The sequence below is a fragment of the Eubalaena glacialis genome, chromosome 3 (assembly GCF_028564815.1).
Source record: "Eubalaena glacialis isolate mEubGla1 chromosome 3, mEubGla1.1.hap2.+ XY, whole genome shotgun sequence".
NCBI lineage: Eukaryota > Metazoa > Chordata > Mammalia > Artiodactyla > Balaenidae > Eubalaena > Eubalaena glacialis.
Window position 1 is genome coordinate 91,450,318 of NC_083718.1, and position 12,044 is coordinate 91,462,361.

General features: G+C 40.8%; 1 protein-coding gene across 5 annotated transcripts in view; it reads right to left on the reverse strand.

The window, feature by feature from the left end:
• TTF2 (transcription termination factor 2) overlaps positions 1–12,044 on the reverse strand; it is a 44,274-nt gene that overhangs the window by 25,491 nt on the left and 6,739 nt on the right. For all 5 annotated transcript variants that reach the window (XR_009700507.1, XM_061186112.1, XM_061186111.1 and 2 more), the window contains exons 4-9: positions 6,439–6,505; positions 4,622–5,623; positions 3,901–4,015; positions 3,379–3,561; positions 1,435–1,562; positions 101–182 (exon numbers count right to left, since the gene is read on the reverse strand). Coding sequence is in view for 4 of the 5 variants with exons in the window: in XM_061186112.1 (XP_061042095.1) it covers positions 101–182; positions 1,435–1,562; positions 3,379–3,561; positions 3,901–4,015; positions 4,622–5,623; positions 6,439–6,505 (1,577 nt within the window). In the remaining variant the exon portion in view is untranslated. The remainder of the gene's footprint in view (positions 1–100; positions 183–1,434; positions 1,563–3,378; positions 3,562–3,900; positions 4,016–4,621; positions 5,624–6,438; positions 6,506–12,044) is intronic.

Consider the following 12,044-nt stretch of genomic DNA (forward strand, 5'->3'; position numbering starts at 1 on the left):
TTCCTCATCTGTCAAATGGAGCATTAGAGTACCTACCCAGAGTTGAGAGGACTGAACGAAGCACTGCATTTGTTGGCTCTTAGCCTAACACCAGACTCACCCAGAATTCCTCCTCGTGGCTTCTGACTTTCCCGCCATAGCAGCCAGGCTAATGCCTGCTTCTGGTGCAGCAGCAAAGGGATCTGACAAAGGTAATGACCGAAAGTTAAGTACCAGTTCCTGATGAGAGGCTATGCTGCAGCCTGCCATATGGACTCCATACTCTACTTGTTTATTTTCTATAAGTGACCCTCCCAATATTCTAGTTGTCAGACCAGCCGCTCGTATCACCTTGAAGCCCTGGACTCCTCCCTCTCACCACACGTCCTGGTCTGCCCAGGACAGCTGTCATTGATGCCAGTCGTCCAGCATGTCTATCAAGAGCCGCCTCTCTCGCTCTCAAGTGAGAGTCCTGCTTTGTCTGCTTCATCAGCCCAAGTCAGTTTCTACTGTTTGCAGCCAAGACCTCTGACTGGTCACCCGACTTTTACCAGCCATTCCACTGGCTCTTCCTCATTCTCTCTTAAATGTGCCTCTCCTCTCTGTGGGCAATGTCCCAGTCCGCAGTGCTAGTCATAAATTGATAGCCCTTTAACTGGGGGCCCACCTTCTAGTCTTTCCTTCCTCCAGTTTATCTTGAACTCTGTGACATAAATAACCTTCACAAAACATCCCTGCTCAAAATTCTACAGTGATTCCATAATATCTCTTGAGCCATTCCAGTCTAAGTTCCTTCACCAAGGCCAGGCTCCACAGCAAGGGACTCTTCCTGCTTACTTACATCACCTGCTGCTCCCAGCTCAGGCACTGATGTCATCTGATCATCACTTATTAATACCAATCCCCGTATCTTCCCTCTGAGCACCACTCCCTCTAACTGGAGTATTTGGTTTCTATCCTATCTCTAGGCTTGCAGTTTCTTTAAGGCACAAATAATACTGCTGACCTAGAGTAACCTTTCCTTTATTTCGAATCCCTTTGTACTTTGCATACAGTCCACAGTACATGACAATGCACGTTTTCTGTCTTAACCGGTCATTGTCTAGTTGTCTTACACAGGTTGTACATGCACTTTCACCCCAACTAGTCCACTAAGAGCAGCAATTCCTTTGCAACCTTGTGGCACCTATTGAAGCTCAATAAATGGATCTGTTACTGCTACAGACATATATAACTGTATGACTTTAAGAAAAAAAAAACTGCGTTGTTTTTTTCTTCTCACTGCTAAACAGAAAAAAAGAAAATACTGCATGGGAAGCCACTTGAGCATTATTTGTAGAAAAGATATGTCAGAATGGCACTCTGATGGGCACCTTCACAGTAGTTGGTCCCCCTCGTCGTGGGCGCTGGGATACTGTTATAGGACACTCTGCCCTGTGGGCCTTCCCGGCTCACCTTCAACCCAGCCGGATCCTCTGCCACAGCTGTCTCGCCAGGACGTGACTCAAGTGATCGATGCAGCTCATCAATGGCTTCACCTGTGATTTGCCACACTGAGCGAAGGCGATCTTGGCTCATAGGGCCTGCGTACAAATCGAAGTTACCTATAAGTGTTGCGAGTATTATGTCCTGGCCAGAGCTGCAAAAAGGCAATTCATTATTTGCCAGATGATGGATCTGTATGGACTAAAAATTCTTGCCTCCAGATTCTCCTAGACTCACAGGCTTCATTATCCCTAGTCTCTGTTTGTCTGTTATTTTTTAAAATCACATTATCAAGTGTTCTAATAGAGGACAAAATGAAGTATAATAAAAAATAAGATAACCCAGAATATTTTTTTCTCTTTCAGCTTTGAAGAAGTGGCAGGGAAGAAGGTAATACCATGAGAATTTTCAGAAAAAAAGACCCCTGGGGCTGGATGCAAAGAAGAAAAGCCAGCAATAGAAGAGGCTGAGCAACAGGAAGTCTGCCGAAGTTTAGGCAGACAGGGAGAGACAGCCCCTACAGTGTGCGTCCCAGGCTGCCCGCACAGCACCGAGAATATGATACTTCAGTGCTGGAGCCCACTCATTCTACACAGAGAACTTCTACTGAAGTTCATTAATAAACACAAGCATCTTAGTTGGTTGCAAGTTTAGGGATGAAGTATCCGAATAAGAGATTTCTAAGACAAATAAAAATTAATTATTCACTTAAATGTTAAAATGTTTTTAAATGAAAGGCTATTTTAATGGAATTCTTTCCTAAACATATTACATAACTTCGTACCTTAATAATCCACCATAACAATTTCTCTAGGCAACTCCATCACCATGGTGATTACTGAATGACGCTGTCACACAGCAATGTTCTTCAAACAGTCTGGAGTACAGCTATGCTGTGCCACTGGACCAGGTACTTTTTCTTTTTTTTTTTTAATGGAAGTATAGTTAATTTACCATGTTGTGTTAGTTTCAAGTGTACAGCAAAGTGATTCAGTTACATACATACATATTCTTTATATATATATTCTTTTTCAGATTCTTTTCCATTATAGGTTATTACAAGATATTGAGTATAGTTCCCTGTGCTATACAGTAGGTCCCTGTTGTTTATCTATTTTATACATATAAGTATGTTTTCTCTGTGCCCTTTTAGAGACCTTTGCTTCATCTGGCATCCCATCTATTCCTTACCCCCTTCTTGACTACTGTTCTTCAACCTTTCTCCCCTCCCTTCCTCCTGTTTTCTTTTTTCTCTCCTTTTCCCTCCCTATATCTCGAGCAGTTCTCAGTTGGGAGAAAACTGGCTTTAGCTTTTCTCCTCGCTGCCAGCCCACTCGAGGTCCTGTGTCCTGGTCAGCGAACCAACCGATCATGTTACATAGTTGAGGCTCTACCTGGGATCTTCATTCTGCAGGTGCCTCTGAATTCATTGTTTTCTGCAGAGTTCAGGATGGAAACACTCATTTAAATCGGGTGGTACTGCTCTCTGTGAGTCTACTGGTCATGGTCACATAGTCCCCGGCTCTGCCTCAGCGCACGCGCACACGCACACGCACACGCACACGCACACACACACACAGAAGGACTATAAACATATCCACTGGCTTGCCTCCCTCATCATGATATGAGTTCAAGTTTTCATTCACAAACATTTACTGGATGACTCCCATACACCGACCACTGGGCCGACCGATCAAGGACCGTGAACAAGGTCAGTGAACAGGGCAGACACAGTCTCTGCCCTCACAAAGATCTAAATTACACTGTGTATAAACTTAGCTGAGCATCACAAGCTTTATCAAACAGGCAACTCAGAGTGGTTTCTCCCTTTTCATGGTTACAAAGGTATCTACGAGGCAGCATTTAACTCGTAGGTGTAGCAATTCCCACCAGGGCCAGGCCCTCGGATCTCACCTCCACAGCACTGATCAGTCCCTCCAGCAGCCTCCTGGCGGGCAGCCTTCAGTCCTAGACAACCCAGAGGCTGGAGATCCTGGCCCTGCAGGGGTTTGGGAGGCACCAAGTGGGGAGGGTCAGTGGTCGTTTTGGTGAAGTTACTCTGCTGTGGTACTTGAGTGTTACTCTTCTCATTAGTGCCTGCTCAAAAAACAAGGGAAGAACAGATTACACTTCAGAAAAGTGAAGGAATTCTATGCGTGAGGTGAGGTCAAGAGAGGGTGGGATCGCCATGAGCTGGGAAAGGCTTCTGAGAGAGCACAGCATTTAAACCATTTCTTAAACAATGGGAAAAAGACTTGAGTCCACAGGAAATAGGAGGAAGTTTCTATAAATCACAGGTGTAACTTATAAAGGAAGCTCAGTAACAGATAACAAGATGAGCAGGTGAATGAGTCAGCCTATTCTTTATTGAAACGCCTCTCGAATGTCTTGTGAAGTTCATGCAAACTGCGGGTTCGGGGGCAGAACCCCTTTTACCTTGCTCTGGGGAGAGGGCCAGGGCACTGAGCGCATCCTCCAGCTCCTGAAGTTGCTTGAACAACTTCTGGCCCTTATCTGGAAGAGCCTGGATGTTCACAGATGCCAGTGTTCTCTGGAAAACAGATCCTATAACGTGGGTCTCTCCTCTCAAGTCATTAGAAAGATAGTCTCAGATTAAAATAGCCTAAAATGCTAAAACTCTGAAATCACGGTCTTTTAACTATATGTGTGAAAACCAGAAACTTTTTTCTTTCTAAACCCAGGTGACTTACCAAGCCTGAAAATATAAACATAGCAAAAGGCAGAAACTAAACATCCACCGCTAAAACCTTTCTCACTTTTTTTTTTTTTTTTGAAGCATGGACATATATACACTACCAAACGTAAAACAGATAGCTAGTGGGAAGCAGCCGCATAGCACAGGGAGATCAGCTCGGTGCTTTGTGGCGACCTAGAGGGGTCGGATAGGGAGGGTGGGAGGGAGGGAGTCGCAAGAGGGAGGAGATATGGGGACATATGTATATGTATAACTGATTCACTTTGTTATAAAGCAGAAACTAACACACCATTGTAAAGCAATTATACTCCAATAAAGATGTTTTAAAAAAAAAAAAAAAACCTTTCTCACGTTAATATATTTAACTTGTTTGTGGCGTCCCTTATCTGCCCACAGCAAGCAATGCTCCAAACTTATAAACAAAACACAGGTCAGTAGTACCTGCTTTTGTTTCAGCTGTGTTGTTAGGTACACACGCTGGGCTGCTGGGTCTGAAGATTCTTCCTTCTTGGAAACGCCTGAGTCAGGAGGAATTTTTCTTTGCACACTCTGACCAGGGCATTTAAGGTTCTCCTTCTTCTGTGAGTCTAGAGTCAAGTCAAAGAGCAAGGGGCTCCCTGGCTTAGAGGAAACAAAAACAACGTCATCGTCCTCACTGTCACCACCGCTTGTATCGGCATCTCGCCTCTCTCCCTGGGGATGCCCTGCGGCCGGCGGTGCAGGCTGAGCAGCCGGTCCCTTTGGAGCAGGCGTGTCCCGGGTCTCCAGCTGTGCCTGCAAATGGCCCTGGAGCAGACTCTTATGGCGGGTCTGCGTGCTTGGGTCATTCTTTGCCTTTGTTTCTCTAGCCTCCCAGTTCTTGGGGTGCTCCTTGCTGAGGTGTCCCCCTTTCAGGGGCTGGCTTATTGGGTGTTCACTGTGAACAATTCGAGGCAAAGTCTTAGTTTCCTTTTCCCTTGGAGGTTCTGATTCTTTTTGGACGGAATGACTCTCACCATTTGACTTCTCCTGAGATGCAGATGGTCCTCTCAGCTCATTCCCATGGACCTGTTTGGATTTCATCTCAAAAAGGTTTCTTTTGTGCATCCCTTCAACCTCCTTTGCTGCACTATGAAACTCTGTCTTCTCCCCTTGCCGCGTCTCTCGAACAGCAGATTGTTTTTCCTTTACCGCCAGGCCAGATGAGAGATCTTTCTCCATCCAGCACTTAGATTCAGGCTTCTGTTCCTTCTTTTGATCCAGGAGTGGATCTCCCTTTTCCCTTTGCTTCCTACCAGCTGTCTTTTCCTCATCTTCACCTTTGATGAACTGCTTCCGGAGGGATGGTTCTTGATTCTTGTCAACTAACTTGAACGGGTTTCTCTGCTGGCTGGAAGGATAACGAGATGGCTCAGAGGCATGCTGAGACTTACTGGTTACAGAATGTTCTTTGGAATTAGGATCCTAAAAGACAAAGGAAATAATCTTAATATAAAATATTAAAGCAACCTTAACATCTAGAATACCTTTTTTCAGAGGAAATGGAAACACAGTAAAAGCAGTCCAATTTTTCTGAATGTTCCTGGGAGCATTTCTCCCTCTAGAAAGGACTGCCAAACTCACAAAGTATTCGTTTCTTAACAGTACTTTCAATGCTTGGTTCCTTCTCTGTCCGTGATCACTGCTTTTCCAGGCCTCAAGGAACAGTAGTGACCAAGTCAAAGTGTTTTAATAATAGCAATAGCCACAATGTATACTTTTCATGAAAAACTATTCTCTCAAGATGAACTTTTCCCCAAACCTAAACAGTACCCTATACTTGCTTTGATTTTGGCTTTAGGAAGGTTTCACGGTACAAATCCAGAATCTTAAGTCCAAGCTATCTCCCTACAAAAACAAGTTTCATGACCTTGCACAGTCTAGCTCCTCATGTACTGGATTTCTGTAGGGTCTCTCCTAATTCTCACATTCTAGAAGCTTATGAATTATACTCAGCTTATACCAACATCAAATAGATATCAGTCTATAAAAACATGCTGAAGTTAGTCAAGTAAGTTTAAATTTTTCCCTAAATAGCAGGATACTAACTATATTTAAGACCCAAATAGTCCTTTGAATTAAGAGTCCCAACAAGGTCTACCATGCTTAAAGAAAAGAACTGTCTTTCAGAGACAGTACAATGAAAACCAGTTTATACTGGACTTCAGGGTCTTTTCAGGTGATCCCACAGATTAAACAATCTTAATAGTCAGGTTTGAAAACAGATGAATAATTCCTACCTGCCATGGGATATTTCCACACCATTGCTTCCCCTCTGCCTTACTTCTAACACATCGGAAGAATAACCTAATGAAGTATAAAACAGAAATAATCAAATTTGTGAAAATACATTAAAACAAGAGATAAATTTGTTTTTAACCCAAGAAAACATCTTACAATTATCTGATACCAGCTTTCAAAGGTCACTTGAAACCAATTACTCTTACATGTACGATATTTAAAAATTCTTTATCTCACAGGATATTTATAAGAGCTGAGAAGTGAAAGGATACAGATGTCATGGTAACCAGAGGATATTCATAGATTTATTCTTTTAACTCTACAGAATGACTGACATGCGAACACTGATCAGCAAGGACTGCTAAAATCAGAAAAAAGGAGATAAACAGACATTATGTGCCCCTAATGGGAAGCCATAATACTTCCCATAAAGTAAAAAACAAACAAACAAACAAACAAAAAAACCAAGCCAAACCAAAACAAACAAAAACTAACCTGAATCTGGTCAAACTTGGATCCAATTACCGAGTTACAGGAAATACAAACAACAGAGGAACACATAAAACTAGACCAGGGGATGTAATCTGCAAACTCTTAACAGTGGGAAATGCTATTAAGATAAACAACTTGATTCCTTCAACAAGTAAATCACATGGGAGAAAAAAAGATTGGGGGGACCTACTTAAGAGACTTAAAAAAACCTATCAATCAACTGCAATCTGTGGACCTTATTTGGATCTTGACTTAAGCAAATGAACAAAAACTACCAAAAAATAAACTATTTATAACATTTATGAATCTACTGGAAATCTGTACTCCAACTGGTTAAAAAAAAAAAAGAGTTCATATCTTTTAGAGCTACACACTGAAATATTTACAGAAGAAATGACATTATCTGGGATCTGTTTCCAAATACGGCAGGAGTTGGGGGGTGGAGTGGGTAGGGTATATATGGAACAAGATTAGCCATGAATTGGTGACTGTTGAAGCTCATGTGCTGTATTATTCTATCCTGTCTAATTTTGTATATATTTCCGATCTTCCATTAAGAAAAAAAAGACTATGATCATTGGTGTACAAATATTTGTTCAAATCCCTGCTTTCAGTTCTTTTAGATGTGCAGTGTAGGTAGTAGCAGAGTTGTTGGATCATATGGTAGCTCTACGTTCCTTTTCATGATTCACAATAGCTACAAGGTGGAAACAACCCAAGTGTCAATCAACCAATGAATAACAAAATATGGTATATACACACAGTGGGATTTATTAAGCCAAAAAAGAAATGGCATTTTGTTACATGCTATAACATGGATGAACCTTGAAAACACTATGTTTAGTGAAATAAGCCAGACATAGAAGGACAAATATTGTAGATTCCACTTACACGAGGTACCTAGAATAGGCAAATTCATAGAGACAGAAAATAGAATAGAGGTTACTAAGGGCTGGTGGGAGGGAAAATGGGGTTGTTACTGTTTGATGGTTACAGAGTTTTTGTTGAGGATGATGAAAAAGTTTTGGTTATAGACAGTGGTGATGGTTACACAACACTGTGACTGTACTGAATGCCACTGAACTGCATATTTATAAATGGTTAAAATAAATATTATTTATGTATATTTTACCACAATAAAAAAAAAGAGGAATAAAAAAAAAAAGAAAAAAAAGACTGAATACAGACTTACATCCCAGTGCAAGACAGTCCCTGCTCACACAAACACTACCTACACTCCAGCTATCCAGAAATGGCTACTCTGTCCCATCCTCAAACTAAGCCACGCACTCTCCATCCTACTGGACTTTGCATGTGTACCATCCTCCATCCAAAGGATGTCCTCCTTATCCCTATTTGCCCACCATTACCCCATCACCAGCTGTCAAAGTCCTACAGGTCCCTCCACACCTAGTTCAAGACACACCTCCTTTGCAAGGTTTTCCCACATCCCCTGCCCTGTTCATCCATTGTACTGCTTCTGTATTTTTGTTGTATATAGTTGTATTACACTTGTATCTGCCTGTCTGCCCAACTATATTTTCAGCAACCAGAAGGCTATAACCATATATGATCTCTTCATTCCTAACTAAGCCTCACCTTTTGTACATAATAGTTAAGTATTGCTGAATTAAACAGAACCAACTGATTTTTTCCTTACCCCAAATGACTTCTCAAAAACATGTAATCAGTTAAATAAGAGCTTTTAAAATACATATTTTAAATGTTTAAATAGGTAATATACTCAATCAAAAAGTGTAAAATGGCAGTGAAAAGCACCCCCTCCTCATATGTTCCGTTCACATCCCTCCCAAGTAACCATTTCCATTAATTTTTTGTTTGCCTTTCCAGAGATAGTTTTAATGCATAGTCAGATCAATATAATATTTTATTTCTTCCTTCTCTACTCAAGGTACTAAATACCTGGCTTGTTTCTTTTTTTTATTTTAAAGCTAACAATGTCTTGGAGATTTTTCTATAAAAACATATACATAAAGGACTTCCTTATATATATATATTTTTTTTTTTTTTTTCTACAGCTGCAGTTTTTTACACAGCTGCAGTTTTCCACTATAAGGATGTTCCATTATTTATTTAACCAGACCCTCTTGATGGGGACAGTTTGGTTGTTTCCAATCCTTTCCTATTAAAAGCAATATCACAACGAATAACCTTTTGTATATGTCATTACACATGTGTTTTAATATATCCGTAAGGCAACTATCTATATCTCATACTGTGGATTACAGCCTTCTGTTTTTCTTCATCAATTAGCTTCTAGGTTTTATTTACTAGTTCTCTTCTTGCTGCTTTCTAACTCATTAAATTTCAGTTTTACCTGCACTAATTCCTCCTTTCTGCATTCTTTCCGTTTAATTTCTTGTTCTTTTTCAAACTTCTTAAATTAGTCCTGTGATATACACAGGAATCACAACAGTCTGAGTCCTAACTCAAAAACAAATCCTGAGCAGGTCACGACCCCTCAACGCCATACTTCGCTTGGACATAGAAGCAAAGATAACAAGCCCCAAATGGACAAGTATTCCATAAAAGTCAAGTTAAAAAGAAAACAGGACCAGCCCCTCTCATACAAACTCACAATTTTCCCATTCAAGCTCACAATTTTAAAAAACATGTATTGGTCTCTAATTTATCTTACTGCAATAGGATACTATATTGAACATATAGTTCTGAAAATTTCTGAAATGCCTTGAATGCATAAAAATTCAAAGTACTGGCTACTATTAGGGAGTACTACTACTTATGAAAATAAGTCAAGAACAAATTCCTGCTGTTGTTGAAAGTGTATCAAGTACTTGAAACCTTTACTGAAAGAATATTTTATAGTATCTGTTTTAAAGCCCACGCCTCAAAGACTTTCAGGAGAAGGGCAAGATTTGGAGAAAGAGGGAAGAAAACAACACACACTGAGCATCAACTATGTGCTAGGCACAGTGCAAAAAATGCTTCTACTTACATTTTTATTAAAATCAATCTGGGTGGGCTTCTCTGCTTTTAGGATAAAAAGTTTGTTACATTTATTAAATTGTAAATCAACAGAGAAAGCAGTGGAAATATATTCTCATAGAGAAAGCAAATACTGATTCCACTATGAAAAAAGAGCATCATTTCTACAGTATATTCATTAATTATTTTCCAGGACATAGGTTATGAACAATAATGATGAAGAAACCAGCAAGAGGTCATTCAAGGCCAAATCCAAGTCTCAGTTCCTCCACTTTCTCGGTAACCTTCATCAGCCTTAATCTCCTACTGTTAGTCTTACAGTCACAGAAGCATCTGGCACTTGAACACATCCAATATAGCACTCTAATGTGCAGATCGGACTGCTCGCCAACCTCCGTGTGTCTCTTATCCCAATTGTGTCACAGGGACCTTAGAAATATGGGTTCACATCTATATATGCAGCAACGGAGAAACATAAAGCTGGATTTCTACCTCATTCTTTTACACAAAAATTCAAGATGGAACAAAAATGTAAAGAATGAAACTGTAGGACTTCCCTGGTGGCGCAGTGGTTAAGAATCCGCCTGCCAATGCAAGGGACACGGGTTCGAGCCCTGGTCTGGGGAGATCCCACATGCCGCGGAGCAACTAAGCCCGTGCGCCACAACTACTGAGCCTGCGCTCTAGAGCCCGTGAGCCACAACTACTGAGCCCATGTGCCACAACTACTGAATCCCACGCGCCTAGAGCCTGTGCTCCGCAAAAAGAGAAGCCACCACAATGAGAAGCCCGCGCACCACAACGAACAGTAGCCCCCGCTTGCCACAACTAGAGAAAGCCCGCACGCAGCAACAAAAACCCAATGCAGCCAAAAATAAATAAGTAAATAAATTTATTAAAAAAAAAAAATGAATGAAACTGTAAATGTTCTAGGAAAAAAATGGAGATGAATATTTTTGTAATCCTAAAGTGAAAAGGGAATGACAAAATCCTGCAGCTGAGAGAGAAAGGATTTAGTAATTTGACTACATAAAAGTATTAAACTTCCATATAGTAAAAATACTATAGGTGAAATTATAAGACAAAAGACAAACTGGGGAAAGTAATTGCTACACATATTACAAAGGGTTAATATCCTCTCCATACAAGGATTACTTCTATGATACAACACAGTGCACGACACTCTACAGCACCTAGTAAAAGTCCTGGCTTTATTGAGTGGAGTTCTTCATGGGTTGCTGGGCCTGAGGTCCTTCTGCATGGGTCTGGTTCATGCCCAAATGCCTCTCTGCCATCAGCCTAGATAATCATCATTGGGTTAAATAATCTGCATGTCAATTCTACCCAGTAACCAACCACACAAGGAGTTTCCTAGACATGCAAAGATTCAAGTGGTATGAAAAATGAAGTATTTTGAACATCCCACTGCAACCAGTTATTTAAAGAACTAAAATAACTGGTTGGTTTTACCCAACTACAGACAAAAGAATATTACCATCTATTTTGACCCCATATCCTTGAGAATAAAAGCTAAAAGAGAGAGAGAGGGGGGAGAGAACATGAACTCAGGAGCTGGATGACAATGTCCAACATCTGTATATCAACGTGTGCCACATCATTAACGTCAAAGCAAGGGTTGTTCCCTCTGGTTCTACTGAGGGACTATCATAGTTTTCTTTAATGCCCATAAACTGGGCATTAAAAATGCCCATGGCTGAAGTCAAACGCTGGTGAGTGGTACCATCTGGTGTTTAGTTAGAGAACTACACACAAAAGCAGCTTTACTCCAAGGTAACAAAAATGGGCATCTTAGTCCTACTTTGGTTTATACCTCCCCTGCATTACTCTGCTACACCTGTCTCCTAGCTAGGTTGAGCGTTAAACATAATGGTATTAATTCAAGCATGTAAAGTACTTTAAGTTCCTGAAAAGAAAACCCAGTTTTGGGGAAGGAAAGGCTGTACTCCCTGACATCATTCTCCAGAGTATAGGGGTTCTGGCTAAATGCCTTACTGTCTGCTAAGGAAGTCATCATCCATAGACACATTACCTATTTCTTTTTAAATTTCCAGCCTGTACCACCTATCAGGGTACTTGTTGGATTTTTTGCTTTTTTTGCTTTGTTTTTATTTTGTTGTGTGTTGTA